The sequence below is a fragment of the Coffea arabica genome, chromosome 8c (genome assembly GCF_036785885.1).
Source record: "Coffea arabica cultivar ET-39 chromosome 8c, Coffea Arabica ET-39 HiFi, whole genome shotgun sequence".
NCBI classification, from domain to species: Eukaryota; Viridiplantae; Streptophyta; class Magnoliopsida; order Gentianales; family Rubiaceae; genus Coffea; species Coffea arabica.
Window position 1 is genome coordinate 2,709,817 of NC_092325.1, and position 15,987 is coordinate 2,725,803.

General features: G+C 41.4%; 2 protein-coding genes across 2 annotated transcripts; both read right to left on the reverse strand.

Annotated features, from left to right (window-relative positions):
• Positions 1-7,451: 7,451 nt before the first annotated feature.
• On the reverse strand, positions 7,452-8,834 carry LOC113707071 (uncharacterized). Its single transcript, XM_072063855.1, has one exon. It carries the CDS (start codon positions 8,832-8,834, stop codon positions 7,452-7,454), a length of 1,383 nt encoding a protein of 460 aa, XP_071919956.1.
• Positions 8,835-14,985: 6,151 nt separating this feature from the next.
• On the reverse strand, positions 14,986-15,987 carry LOC113707072 (carboxylesterase 20-like). Its single transcript, XM_027229232.1, has one exon. It carries the CDS (start codon positions 15,985-15,987, stop codon positions 14,986-14,988), a length of 1,002 nt encoding a protein of 333 aa, XP_027085033.1.

Sequence of the window (15,987 nt, forward strand, 5' to 3'; positions counted from 1 at the left end):
GTAATGCCCAAAATACCCACTAAAATGCAACCTATCAATCTCCCTCACACCTGAACTATGCTTGCCCTCAAGCATAATTAACTCAGAAGTACAATCAAGATACGAAGCTAATCACAGCAGTTCATACCAGAAACGGTATCCCAAATTTCCCAATAACCTCATCGAAATCAGAATATACCAAATTAACAATACTCACAGTTCAAAGTGCACTCATTCACTCCAAAGTGTATATGAAATGTATTGGCTCTCAAATCAACACAATAGAATGACACTACCATAAACTTGCTCATATATCATATCTCCACCACTTGCTCATGAATTTAAATGCAGCAATCAAGGGGCTTTGCAAGGTTGTAATGGGGTTAGGGTGAGAAGGTAGGGTTAAAAGGAGTCAAAAGGGTGCAAAAGTGTAAAGAAAGTGCCCAGAAATTCATTACATAGATTCTTGCACATTTGAAATTTAAAGGCATCTCAACCACCACACAAGTGAATCTTTTTCCCTTTTTTTTTTTTTTTTTCGAGAGCTCCGAACCAGCACCATGATTTACTTGCTGGTTTCCTGCACTCTTTCTTCTTTTCACATCCCCTTTTTTTCTGTTTTCTTTTTCTTTCTTTTTTTTTCATAAATGGGTGTAATGCCTCCCGAATAATACACCAAAATTCTGTATAACGAAATCAGAGCACTTCTTCACACGAGGTTCAAATAGGAAGTCTAAAAAGAGGTTTTTCGGCTAAAAACTAGGGTCTCAAGCGAAGAATAGGATGTAAAGCTCAACTTGGCTCCCTAATGGTAAATAATCCAAGGGTTGGTCTTAAGAAAGTCCAAAAATGGCTCATTCCTAGGTGCCCTATCATTTCAATGCATTAAATTCATTTAAATGTGATCTTGACATGCATAACCGAGCAAGTTCTAGAATGACAAATCATGTGCACTAACCACTCAAAAATCGAAAAATTAGGCTAAAAAATCGCACGAGTGGATCAAATTTATGTCAAGTTCAGCATATTCATCAATCAATTCGTCATCAAGAAAAATAGAACACCCCATGGCATGAACGTGCTACGTACACTCGTATCTCGATTGCATTCATCACAGTTTAAAGAAAGTAACTACTAAGGCAAGGGAAAAATTTAATCAGATAACTCAAAACACAACCAAAGCATAGTTAAACCCTCCCCCACACCTAAACCTTACATTGCCCTCAATGTAAGCAAAATAAGACCAAATCAGAGGTATTGGGGCAACGACACTTCCCTCAAAACGGAGGAGGGCAGAAAGGAATCATGACTGCGGAAGAAAAGGCGGGCGGAAGCCCACGTGATGGAGATACTGTGCTATATTCTGGGCCATCCCGCCCATTTGACGCTCCATCCGATCCATACGAGTGTCCATGTGCTGCATCTGGAACCGGAGGGCCGCTAGCTGGCTATCGACGAAGGACGATGGTGGAGGTGCCGAAGAGGATGGTCCGGGGGCATCCGTGGACGGGCCGCCAGCCGCCGGGGCAGTAGATTTGGAAGCGCTGCGCCTCGGAGGAACAGAGATTGGCCCCGAGGGGGCAAACTGGAAAACGCCATTAACCTGTCGCACAAGACCCATTTTCTCCAAACAAACCATATCAAGGGGCTCCATAATACAAGCACGATGCAAGTTATGATCATTCAAGTCCAAAACCCCAAGATTTACAGCTAACTGAGTGATAAAGGATCCTAAGATTAATGGCTTATTTTTCTTACTTAGCACAGTTCGGAGGTGGAGGGAAAACCAGCTACCCAAATTGACCCTAGTCCGAGTGACCATGCACCAAATGAAAAAGAACTCGGGCTTGGTCAGAGTGCCGGAGCTATCCTTCCTACCTGAGAAACTATACGCCATGAATCTATGTAAATAACGATAGGCGGCGCTCTTAAGATAAGAAGCCTTAGACTGACTGGGGTCATAGCATTTCTGGTCAACTGACAAACCACTCCAATAACCGAGGTAATGAGAAAAAAATGGCTCTATATATTCGCACGCACTGTGCATATACTCCTCACTCTGGGAGTAAGGAATATCAATAAACCCAAGAGTCAAATTAAACTCAGTGATGGATTGGTTGAATTCTCTACCCATTAATCGAAACCTCACTACCCCAGGAGTGGTAACTGAGAATTCATCAGCAATATTAAATTCAAAGGTAGCATAGAATTCCCACGTGAGCTCAGTAAAAGCCGGTTGATTGATAGAAGCATAGCGGGCCCAACCTACATTAGTCAAGTGCTGTGTGACCTCATCCCTCAGGTTTAGCAAATCAAGTGTAGGGCCATGGATGTATTTACAAGGAATTATCTTCCTTGTACACGCCGAAACATACCGTTCCTTGTCGGCAGCCCGGGTGAAGGTCAAATTACCGCCAAAATGGGCCGGAGAGGAGATATGAACCTCCCTATTCCGTCCAAGGCGGGTACGGGGCCCTCCAGGCCCAGTCGATGGGGCAGGTCCCTCTAAGGGGACCGTAGGCTGAGGAGATGAAGTGGAAGGCTTGTTCTTGCCTTTGGTTTTCGGTTTAGTCATTGGGGATTGGAAAAGAGGGCAAAGTCAAGGTGAAATTGGGTAAAATGAAGCGGTAACTAGTCAACAAAGCAAGGGGTCCCCAAACACAGCTCCAAGCACCAACAATTGAACAAATAGCAACCAAACAGCCCAAAAATCAATTAAGTAGATAAACAATAAAAATTTGCACCCAAAAACTAATTAGACACGTGAACAGCAGACTACTCCCCAAACACTACCAAATCAACCCAAAAATCACTTAATTAGACTAACGCAGGAAAATTCCCCCAAAAACTAATTAAAGAAATAACCAGAGTGAAAACTTTCCCCCAATATCTCTGATTGAGCACCAAATTTCACAAATAGACCACAATCAACCACAGATATATCACAGCACCCAAAATCAAACAAGAAATTGAAAATCTGGCCTCAGCTAAGAAAGTAAAAATCTGTCCTCTGCTAAACAAAAATTAAAAATCTGGCCTCAGCTAAGTGACAGTAACTGAAAGAGAGATATCACCGGAGAAAAATTTTTCAGCTCATTTGACAGGTTGAGGAGGGACGCGCGTGGCCTGCGATGGTGGTCTTGGAGATCGCGCGCAATGACTGCTGGAGCTGCGCGCTTGGCTGCTGGAGACGCGCGACTGCAGGCGGGCGGCGGACTGGGCAGTGGACTGGAGCAGGGTGGGCGCAGAGGAGGCTGTTGGCGGCGCGCTGTCTGGGCTGTGCGTGCGCGGTCTGCGCGGTGGGCTGACGGCGCGCGGGCTGGTCGACTGTACGGAGGATGCACGAGGCGAGGCTGGGCGAGGTCACGCGAGGCTGGGCTGGAGCTCGCGCGCAGCTGGCAGTGGCGACGCGCTGGGCGGCAGGCGCGCGGTCTGCGCTGCGCTGGGCTGTGGCAGGCGCGCTATCTGCGATGCGCGCACATGGTCTGCGCGCACGCGACTGCGGCTGGTGGGTCTGGTGGTCCGCGTGGTGGCGAGCAGCGCGGCGAGCTGGGCCGCAGCTTGGTGGACAGCGGCAGCAGCGCGATGGGCGGCGGCGTGCGGTCAGCGACGGCGGACCAAGCAAGAGAAGAAAAGAAAGAAAAGGAAGAAGAAAGAAGAAAGAAAGAAAAAGAAAGAAAAGGAAGAAGAGGAGAAGTAGGTCTACGGAAGTTTTTTTTTTTTTTTTTTAACGTGACCACCTGGCGTGGGCACGCCCAACTGCTATGGAGTTTGCAGAACCTGATCGTAAATTTCTTCCCCTGGAACGTGACCACCTGGCGTGGGCACGTCTAACTGCCATAGAGTCCGCAGAACCTGATCGAAAATTTCCTTCGTCAGGCGTGACCACCTGGCGTGGGCACGTCTAACTACTATGGAGTTCGCAGAACTTGAGCGAAAATTCCTTCCCCTGGAACGTGACCACCTGGCGTGGGCACGTCTAACTGCCATAGAGTCCGCAGAACCTGATCGAAAATTTCATTCGTCAGGCGTGACCACCTGGCGTGGGCACGTCTAACTACTATGGAGTTCGCAGAACCTGAGCGAAAATTCCTTTTCCTCAAGCGTGACCACCTGGCGTGGGCACGCCTAACCACTAATCTCCTGCCACAAAACATCAAACCATCAATTGACACTAATGCATGACTAAAACTTCAAAAATGCATAAAAACTGAAACAAATAGTCTTGGGTTGCCTCCCAAGTAGCGCCTTTCTTTAATGTCTTTGGCTAGACATGGCCAAAACCCTCAAGCATGATAAAGTGGATCTTGGAGGTGTTCAACTTCTACTTCTTCAACATAGAAACCCTCATAATAAGGTTTGAGACGATGGCCATTCACCACGAACTTTTTCTCCGTTTTTAAACTCTGGATTTCCACTGCACCATAATGGAACACATTAGAAACGACAAATGGACCAATCCAACGAGAACGCAACTTACCGGGAAAAAGTTTGAGCCTAGAGTGATACAAGAGGACTTTTTGCCCCACTACAAAAGTTTTCCTAGAAACCTGCTGATCATGAAAGATTTTACTATTTTCCTTATAGATCGTGGAATTCTCATACGCCTCATTTCTTATTTTTTCTAACTCTTGTAGCTGCAATTTCCTTTGGACCCCTGCTTCATCTAATCCCATGTTACACTGTTTCACTGCCCAAAACGCCTTGTGTTCGAACTCCACGGGGAGATGGCAAGCCTTACCGAAGACAAGTCTATACGGAGACATCCCAATCGGCGTCTTATACGCGGTCCTATAAGCCCATAGTGCGTCTTCTAACTTTAAACTCCAATCCTTCCTATCCGGGCGCACCATCTTCTCCAAGATCGACTTGATTTCCCTGTTCGACACTTCGGCCTGACCGTTTGCCTGCGGGTGATACGGTGTGGATATCTTATGCAGTACACCGTATTTTCGAAACAAGGCCGTGATAGTCTTGTTGCAGAAATGTGTCCCTCTATCACTAACCACAGCTCTTGGCATTCCAAAACGGACAAAGATATTAGATCTTAAAAAATCTGCAACCACTCTAGAATCATTAGTACGGGTGACTTTAGCTTCCACCCATTTAGAGACATAATCTACAGCAAGTAAAATATACAGGAAACCAAAAGATGAGAGAAAAGGACCCATAAAATCTATCCCCCAAACATCAAAAATTTCAACAAACAACATGGGGGTTTGAAGCATTTGGTCCCTACGAAAAATATTCCCCACTCTTTGACACCTATCACAGGATTTACAGAATAAATAAGCATCTTTAAATAGGGTAGGCCAGTAAAAACCACTCTCTAACACTTTGCGAGCCGTTCGCTTGGGCCCAAAATGCCCTCCACATGCAAACGAATGACAGAAGTTTAAAATGGAGTGAAATTCACCTGCACTTACACACCTCCTGAGCACTTGATCCGAACATTGTCTCCAAAGGTACGGGTCGTCCCAAATGTAATATTTGGCATCACTCTTCAACTTGTCTCTCTTAGCCTTTGGCCACCCTCCAGGCAATTGATTAGTCACTAAGAAATTTACTAAATCGGCATACCAGGGTACAGACGCGTTCACAGCAAGTAGTTGTTCCTCTGGAAATGCCTCCCTCAATGGCGGCTCCTCCTTATGAGCAAGCAAGCGGCTCAAGTGATCAGCAACTAAATTTTCTGCCCCACTTTTATCCTTAATCTCCAAGTTGAACTCCTGAAGGAGCAGGATCCATCTGATGAGCCTTGGTTTAGCATCCTTCTTCGTCATCAAGTATCTCAAGGCTGCATGATCAGAGAAAACTGTTATTTTTGCACCTAACAAATAAGGTCTAAATTTTTCTAATGCAAAGACTACAGCTAGCAATTCTTTCTCTGTTGTAGAGTAGTTGAGCTGAGCTCCATTTAACGCCTTCGATGCATAGTAGATTGCATGTGCAGCTCTACCAATCCGTTGCCCCAGCACCGCTCCCACTGCATAGTCACTTGTGTCACACATTATCTCAAACGGGAGGCTCCAGTCTGGAGGTTGGATAACAGGCGGTGATGTCAATGACTCCCGCAGCCTGTTAAATGCCACATTGCACTCTTCGGTGAAGTCATATGCTACATCTTTTTGCAACAGCTTAAACAGGGGCGCTCCAATTTTGGAGAAATCTTTGATGAATCTCCTGTAGAACCCTGCATGACCCAAAAAGGAGCGCACCTCCCGCACACTTGCGGGGTAAGGTAAAGCAGAAATAATATCGACTTTTGCCTTGTCTACCTCTATACCCCTGGCCGACACTACATGCCCTAAAACAATGCCCTGATCCATCATGAAATGACACTTTTCCCAATTTAAAACTAAATTCGCCTCAATGCACCTCTTCAAAATTAAATCTAGATTATCCAGGCATTCATCAAAACTATCTCCATACACACTAAAACCATCCATAAACACCTCAATAATCTTTTCTACATATTCAGAAAATATACTTACCATACACCTCTGAAAAGTTGCTGGGGCGTTGCAGAGGCCGAAAGGCATCCTCCGGTAGGCAAATGTACCAAAGGGGCAGGTGAAGGTAGTTTTCTCCTGATCCTCTGGTGCTATTGCAATCTGAAAATAACCAGAGAAACCATCAAGAAAACAATAATAGACACGGCCAGCTAACCTCTCTATCATCTGATCAATAAAAGGCAGAGGGAAGTGGTCCTTCTTCGTCACAGCATTCAGACGCCGATAGTCAATGCACTGGCGCCATCCTGTGGGTTTCCTCACCGGGACCATCTCACCCTCTTGGTTCTCTTCAACTGTTACTCCCGCCTTTTTCGGGACTACTTGCACCGGGCTCACCCAGGGGCTATCTGAGATGGCGCAAATGATCCCCACTTCTAGGAGTTTAAGTATCTCCTTCTTGACCACTTCCATCATTAGTGGGTTCAATCTCCGTTGCCCTTGTCTAACTGGCTTTGCATCATCCTCAAGCCGGATTCGATGCATGCATAAGGAGGGGCTAATTCCCTTGATATCTGCTACACTCCACCCAATCGCCTCCTTATGATCTCGAAGAAGACGAATTAGTCTATCTTCTTGCCCTGGTGACAGGTGTGCATATATGATGACTGGCAGTGTCTCATTGTCCCCGAGAAAAGCATACTTCAAATGCTTTGGGAGAGGTTTGAGCTCCAACTCAGGCGCCTGCACAATAGAAGGCAACAATTTTGCCTGAGTTTCTGGTACAAAAACAGAAGTAAGCTCATACCTTGGGAAAATTGGTGGGAGCGAATGCAGTGCTCCAACAGCGTGGTATAGCTCATCATTTATTTCTACATCAAAAGTTGCTCCCAACTCAAGATGTTTGGCCAATGCCACTGCCAGTGCATCAACCCCATCCAATTCAAATATTTCCTGTACAAGGGGCTCAACAACACTTAAAGCATAAACAGAGTTAGTCTCATCTGGGTACTTCATCGCCTAAAAAATATTAAAATTTACAATTTCTCCATCAAACTCCATCGACAAGGTACCCTCATTTACATCTATTTTCGTCCTAGCAGTGCTTAAAAATGGCCTACCTAACAGAATAGGAGACGGATTTAGTGCCCTTTCATCCCCCATGTCTAGGACATAGAAATCTGCAGGGAAAACTAACTCATTGACCTGTACCAAAACATCTTCAACTAACCCTTCCGGGTAAGCATTGGTACGGTCTGCAAGTTGGATTATAATGCCTGTGCCTTTTAACGGGCCAAGATTTAGAGATGCATAGATTGTCTTAGGCATAACATTAATTGACGCCCCCAAATCCAGCATTGCTTTCCTAATTGGAGTACCTCCTATCTTGCAGGGAATGGTGAACATACCTGGATCTCCACATTTTGGTGGGAGTTTTCTCTGGAGTATAGCTGACACGTTTTCTCCCACCGCCACTTGTTCATCTCCCCTTAACTTTCTCTTGTGGGTGCACAAGTCCTTCAAAAATTTAGCATACTTCGGTATCTGCTTGATTGCATCCAACAGGGGGATGTTAATCTCTACTTTCCTGAATACATCCAAAAGTTCCTTTTCCTTTTCTACTTTTCTTGTCTTCTCCAACCTGCAAGGAAAAGGGGGTAAGTTAGAGCTAATAGTGAGTGGAGAGGTGGAGGTTACCTTAGGCTCCTCACGAACACGTCCTTCCTCCTCAATTTCCTTTTCTATCTCCTCCTCGCTTTTGCTCTTCGAATTTTTCACTTTAGGCCCTTCCAACTCCTTGCCACTCCTCAGCGTCATGGCACTTACATTCTTGGGATTCACCTCGGGCTGCGATGGCAGTTTCCCATAAACGTGGGACTCCAAGCGGTTAATGGCAGTTGCCAGTTGGCTTATTCGAGCGTCTTGGTCCTTCTTGTCCGCTTTGATCTCCTGATGAAGGCTTTTGATTAGGTCCTCCAAGGAGATTCCTGAATTGGAGGATGAGGGTTGAGATTTTGGTTGCCAAGGCTGGTGGAATCCTGGTGGACGATTCGGGAATGAACCTTGTTGCCTGTTCCCATAACTGAGGTTGGGGTGGTCTCTCCAACCGGGGTTGTATGTGTTGGAATACGGGTCATACTGTCTGCGGGGCGCGGGCACGCCTCCGACCATATTTACCTGTTCTGCCCCGTCCTCTTGCAAAATGGGGCACGAATCCGTGCAGTGGTCCATGCTAGTACAGATTCCACACACCTTTGCTCGCGGTGTGTCTCTCATGGCCAACTGCCTGACAGCAGATGTCAACTCTGACAGTTGCTGCTGGATGGATGACGTCTCTGCCTCATTGACTCTACGGGTAGGATTGCTCTCACGGAAGCCGAACTGCTGAGAGTTTTCTGCCATGGCTTCAATAAGGTCTCACGCTTCCCTCGATGTCTTGTTCGCCAGGGCTCCTCCACTCGCAGCGTCAATAATACTCCTGTCAGTTGATTGGAGTCCCTCATAGAAGTACTGGATCAACAGTTGTTCACTAATCTGATGCTGTGGGCATCTAGCGCACAATTTGGTGAACCTTTCCCAAAAATCGTATAATGACTCCCCGGAGTACTGCTTGATCCTGCAAATCTCCTTCCTCAAACTCGCAGCCCGGGATGCGGGGAAAATTTTTCCAGGAATTTCTTCTTCAATTGTGCCCAAGTGGTGATACTACCTGCAGGTAGGTAGTATAGCCAGTCCTTCGCTGCATCCTTGAGAGAGAAGGGGAAGGCTCTCAGTCTTATTTGCTCCTCAGTGACCCCAGGAGGTTTCATGCTAGAGCATACTATTTCGAATTCCTTGACATGTTTGTGGGGTTCTTCACCAGAAAAACCATGGAACGAAGGCAGGAGCTGAATCAACCCCGATTTCAGCTCGAAAGAGGTATTTTCAGTCAGAGTTGGGAACGTGATGCACAAGGGCTGATGAGTCAGGTCTGGGGTAGCCAACTCCCTTAATGTCTGGGTGTTGGCCATGCTAAATTCGTCTTCTGTTGACTCGTTTGCAGTGGAGAAATGCCTTTCTTTTTGTCTCCTGGTCTCTTGCCTTCGCCTACGCGCTGCTTTCTCAACTTCAGGATCGTATACCAAGTCACCTGTGCGAGAAGAACGGGGCATAAACTAGCAAAAATGCCAAGGAAAAGAAAAATAAAATAAAACAAAATAAAACTGAATTAAAAAAGAAACAAATAATTCAAACGCCAAGTCCCCGGCAACGGCGCCAAAAATTGACAGGTGCCGAACCTGTGCAATAATAATAAATAAATCCTAACTACCACTTGAAACAGTTAGTAATCAATTCGAGTACTGGAGCAGGGACTCTAGGTGTGCAATGGGTTACTTGATTCACCCTGTTCCAGAAGAGTTTGCTTAATCCGATATACCTGAATTAATTATTTAACTGAGCTCCCTAACTAGTAGACAGTGGTAAGCAGGGTCGTCTCCTCAGGGACTGGAGAGATATTTGTTTCTTTTCAAATCAAGATTAATGGGGGGGTTTTGGTATCAAAAGCCAACGGAACAAATTAAATGCAGAAAATAATTAATTAAAAGAAATAACTAAGAGAAATTCTAGCCAAGGGTATACTTCAGAAATGGTTCATGCACTGATCATCGATGCAAAAATAATTCCAACCTTTATTAATAGATTGGTTCTAGTTGTCTCGCACGCGCTAAACAACCAATCCTTCCTTAATTTATCGATAGTTAAGGTACGACCGTTAGCTATTTCTCTAACCCAAAAACAACCCTAGGTACGACCGTAGGATTCAATTTCTAGATTGCATTAGTAATTAGAAAGGCCCAATCCTGACTAACAAACACGCTACGAGGGTTCATTCAAGCCAGATCAAATATTCCCCTGACACAAATCCAATTGTGCCAGTTGCTACTGGAATAGAAATAACGAACAATTACGGATTCAATTACCCCTATATAGCAAAATAGCCTATATAAACAATTAATTATTGCGCACTAATCAATCATACATAAGGCTATAACACTTAGAAACAGGAAATATATAAATATTAATAAATGGAGGAAATAGTTAAAATAAATTCGATCTCACAGTAATTTCTGAACCAAATCGTCAGTTATCTCCTTGACTAGAATTGGAGAATTAGCCCTCCATTAACGGAGAGCAAGCGGCGCGTGAATGATTTGAGAAAGTTGCCAGATCGGATCTTTTGTTGCTTTTTCCTAGGGTGGCCTACGCGGTCATGCGATATTCACCTTTTTCTCCTGCCTTTCTCTTTCACCAGGCGTATCAGAGGGAATGCTTCTTATTGGCCTTGTTTTCAATCAATCTGCTTAGGCTAGAAAGGGCAAGGATGCAAGTCAACAATTGCGGCTGCCTTGCTTTCTTCCTTTTGTGTTTTGTGTTAGTCAAGCATACGAGAAAACAATTTCAATTCCTTGATTTCTTGGTCAAAGATAGTTAAAAGCAAAAAAACCAAAAGTTGGTTGCTCACAAGTCAACAATAATGGCTTCTGTCCTCGCTTCTCTCTCAAGCTGCGGCGCACAGTGCCCTCACCAAAAACAAAAACTAAAACAACTCCCCTTTTTCCTTCGCCGCGCGAGAGATAAAATACCATCCCCAAAATTGCAGACCGACTCCCTAGAAATATATTAAAATAAAATCTATTACAATTAGGTTTCTTCAACTTCTCAAACGGGCCCCACGTCCGGTGAATCTTCTAAAAGTTGAATTTAAGCACTTTTCAGCAACCGTTCCTGTAATTAGCACCAAAACAAAATATCAGTAGAATCCACCCAATTAACAAAAATATTTAGCCAATTACTTGTGCAGTAATGCCCAAAATACCCACTAAAATGCAACCTATCAGTGAACAAGCTTCAAATCATCTTGGTCAAGCCCTTCAATGGTTTTTGGGATAACTTCTTGACTTTGGACAACACAAATAAGCCCTTAAAGTGCCCCTCGTAGTTTCTTAGCTCGAGCGCGTAAACAGTCCTAGTGGGATTTGAACCTTATCCGATGGCATAGCAAATTTTTTTTTGGAAGCACAATTTAGGACACACATTAGTCTTCTTTCATCGGTGAAATGGAAAGAATGGTTGAAACTTAAGCAATTTAAATTATCCTTCGTCAATGACAATTAAGAAAACTAAAATTGATTTATATATATATATATATATATATATAAATAACATATTCTAGTTGCCCAATTGCCCTTCCTTCTTACCCAAAACATCTATTGCTAACTCCACAAGCTAATAGCAATTTGGAAGAATTCCAACTCCAATTGTGGTGCAAGTTCATTTATTCTTGGCAAACTCACAGAAAAGTGCATTTCCAAATATGTACGTACATTTCCTACAATCCTCAAACCTTCAAATCATGCTGCCAAATTACTACAAATGTATACAACGTTATTGGAATGTTATTTGTCCACCTATTCTTCCAACTCTCATTTTTTCTGGCTGCTTTAAGCCTACAAATCTATGTCAATAAGAGCAAATTTCAGTTTGCACTCTTAAACTTGTATCACTTTTTTAATTTAGGGTAAAAAATAAAAAGCCCCTGTGGTAAGACTAATACACAGAAAAGCCCTCTATGGTTTCAAAATATACAATACGACACCTCATGCTTTGAACTAAATTATAAAGGTGACGGAATCCGTTAAATTTAACGGAAATGACTTATTGGAACCTAAAAAAATTTTTATACCTAATTTTTATCAAATATACCTATTCTACCCCTTAACCCTCAATTCTCTCTATTTAAAGAATAAAAGAAATGATTTTTTTGAACTGTCTTTTGCTTAATTATATCAGGGCATTTTGGTCATTTCGTCCATTTCCGTTAAGTTTAACGGATTTCGTCACCTTTACAATTTAGTTCAAAGCATGAGGGGTCGTGTTGTATATTTTGAAAGTATGGGAGACTTTTCTGTATATTAGATTTATCACAGTGGGCTTTTTTATTTTTTACCCTTTAATTTATATCCTAAATTTTAATTTTAGATAGTTTACATTCTAAACTCTTAATTTTGGACACTTTACACCTTAAATTCTCAAATTGTCCCATTTAAATCCAATCAATGATTATAATCATAAAATTAAAGAAATAAAGGTCGGTAAAAATTAATGACAATGTACCGTTTTGTTCTAACTGACAATTGCTCTACTTTAATTTTTTACCATTTGTAGCATCTTATCATTGATTTATATGGTTTCAATTACTAATATTGATAGCAAAATTAACGAGATAAAAGATGCTGCAAATTAATAACAATGTGTTGTTTTATTTTTGCTATGATACCTTGGTATCTTTTGATTACTTTGACATATTATCATTGATTTGTTGCGTTCTCTATGCTGTTAATTTTATAAAAGTTGTCATTGACTAGATTTAAATAGGACAAACTTGAGAGTTTATGTTATAAAGTATTCAAAATTAAGAGTTTAGGGTGCAAAATATTCAAAATTGAAATTTAGAATGCAAAGTGAGAAACTGGTTTAAGTTCAAGAGTGCAATGCAGAATTTGTTCCATCAATAAAAGTCTAACTTTAGCTAAAAAAAAAAGGGATAATTTCAAAAACTTCCCCTGCGATTTGTGGCAATATCACTTTGATACCCTTGAACTTTGAGCAGTTTTAAAAATTTAAGAATTTTGAACTTTCTAATTTTTTTTGTATAGACCGATGACTTGAATATCAGAGACAGACACAACTTTCTAAAATTATATTTACAAACTCATTTGAAGTGTTTTTAAAAACATAACACGAACTTTCTTTATTACAATATATATTTAGATGAATTTAGAATTTTTTTTAATATTCTAATTTTTTTTCCAAATTGATGGCTTGAAAACAAGAGAAAGATAAATTATTAACAATACATTTAGAAACTAATTTGAGGTACTTTCAAGGCACAAAATGTTATTTTTTTCTAATTATAATAATTTTTTCTTTTGCATTCCTTGTCTAGACTGATGACTTCAAAAATTGCAAAAGGTCTTTCAACCTAATTAATATGTTGTAATTCTTAAGGATTTAACCTGGTTTATTATGAAAACTAAAGGTCCACAAAAAAGTGTAATTTTGGAATATAAATATTTTACCCCTCCCAAAATGAGCTCTTAAATCCTATCTTTTAAAATTGGTTGATAAAGTTATAAAAAGTTGAAAATTAAGGGAGACATGTGAGATTTCTTAAAGTTTAGAGGAGTGAAATGATATTGTCATAAACCTCAGGAGAGGTTTTTGAAATTATCCCAATATATATATATATATATATATATATATATATATATATATATTTCATGGGACTTAATCCGTCACTTCCAGTTTCTTTTTTTCTTTTATTGCTATCTTATGAGAAAGTAATCGAAATAATGATAAAAACGTTCTAAAAAGCATTTCGCTAGCAAATTTTCTTTTCATGTAAACACGTGGGTTTATTTAATCTTCCAAAGCAACAAAAACAAGAGTTGCTTTTATTAATTCAAGATATAAATGATAGGAGTTTGAAGGAACCATTTAATACGTATGAAAAAGTGTTATTGGCTTGTGAGATAGCATGCATTTTGAAGACATTTGTAAAACAAAATCTCCAGTACAAAGAATCGATTTCAATAATTTTGGAGAATAGACATCGGAGGTCCCTTGATTTATATATTTTCAACTCCATGGTGGGGTCAATTTTGGATTATATAACTTATATCTAAGATCTGATTTTGCCTCTTTTTTTTCCTTTTTTTCTTTTTTTTTTTTTCCTGATTTTGCCTCTTCAGTTATGTTACTCCCTGTATAGCCAGCAATGACGACACCCTTCTCAACTACAACTATCAATCATGCAATTATCAATTTCTGAAAAATCGAATTATCTATTATCAATCATGCAATTATTGATCATGGAATTTTTAGTTTTAGACTCGACTACAACTAAAAACTTTCAATACCGACTAATACATTCTCTCCTACGAATACTGGCATATAACAATAGTTGTGAAGAAACCCCCCCCCCCCCCCCCAAAACACAAAAAAAATTTTGGGTGAGGGGAACAATTTTGTTATAGTGCACTTTAAGAATATGTTGACATTTTTTTCATATCTTTTGGTATGGATAAACTTGGGACGCCTTGCCACCTCTATATTTGACAATCAGTATAGTATTGTTAGATTTTATTTTTTTTTCAATTTCTCTTAATGAAAAAGTTTTAATCTCTCTTAATTGTAGAATTAGTTATAAGAGACACTACAAACTTCACACATATAGATAAAAACACATAAAAATCACCAATTACCATCAATCAGATCAGAAGAATACCGATGCTGTGGCATCCATATATGCCTGTACTAAATGAGTTTTCTATCAAGTTAAGCATTATTAATTGTTAAACCATTCGGAACCAGTATGTGACAAGACTAGGCGCCAAGAACATCACATTATTGATTTCCATTTATGAAACTTGCAAGAAATTGAGCAGCATGTTGAGAAGTACAAAGATTTAACATCATTGTTCATTTGGATTAAAAACCTCTTGACAAAGATCTAAGCTGTTGTCACAAAGGAGATTATAAACTCCTTCACAACCTCACAAAGGACTTTAGTTTTGGGAAACTCGAACATGTCAATTCCATGATAACCTCCTTCAACAAAATTAGCCACCACGTGAACACCCTCGCCTTCTAACATTTTGGCAATCTCAAATTGGCGATCAAACAATGCATCATTTTCATATCCTGCCATTAAAACCTTCCATCCTAAAGCTTTAATCTGATCGAATTGTCCAGGCTTGATGCTCAAAACTGGATTAGAAAATTCATGATCTCGGTCAGCACCTAAGGGCAATGAAAGTTCCCACAAGACATCAGTAGCACAGGGCGGTATAAACGTGTCATTCAGAGCCCTCAACTCCGATTCTGTCCTCTTCTTGCCACCAAAAAATGCTTGGTGCAAAATCAACCCTTTAATATTCAAAGGCTTTAGATCATCAACACATGAAGATGCACTCAAACCAACATGATAGGCAATGTTTCCCCCAGAACTACTGCCCATGAGGAAACTGTTTGATAAATCTGCATACTTTTCCAACCATTCGTCTTGTGAATTCTTGATCCAGTGCAAAGCTTCCAAGCAATCTTCGTAGGCTGCCGGCAGCCTGTGCTCTGGGGCAAGACGATGCTCGATTGATACGATAACAAACGGGACCTCAGTAGCTAAAGCTCTATGAAAATCATCAAAACCGGTCGTGGCCACGCTGCAAATCACGAATCCTCCACTATGAAAGTAAATCAGGAGCGGAAGTTTCCTGCCCGGGAAGGATTCAAGTGCTTCTTTCGGTAGGAATATACGGGCACCAGTGTTCTTGGATTGGTTAATGGGGACATCTTTGACAAGAAGGATAGGGCTGCCATCATAGGAGGAGACGGGTGTTTTTGGATGTTCAAATTGACGCGTGACTGAACCGTCGGGGTTCCGGACTAAGCCCATATGGCCATAGGGATCAACATGAGGATCAGCGAATGAAATTGCTGCAATTGGATCAGCCAT

Excerpts from the sequence above, each read along its gene's own strand:
- LOC113707071 (XM_072063855.1), bottom strand. The coding sequence starts at position 8,834 with ATGGCAGAAAACTCTCAGCAGTTCGGCTTCCGTGAGAGCAATCCTACC.
- LOC113707072 (XM_027229232.1), bottom strand. The coding sequence starts at position 15,987 with ATGGCTGATCCAATTGCAGCAATTTCATTCGCTGATCCTCATGTTGAT.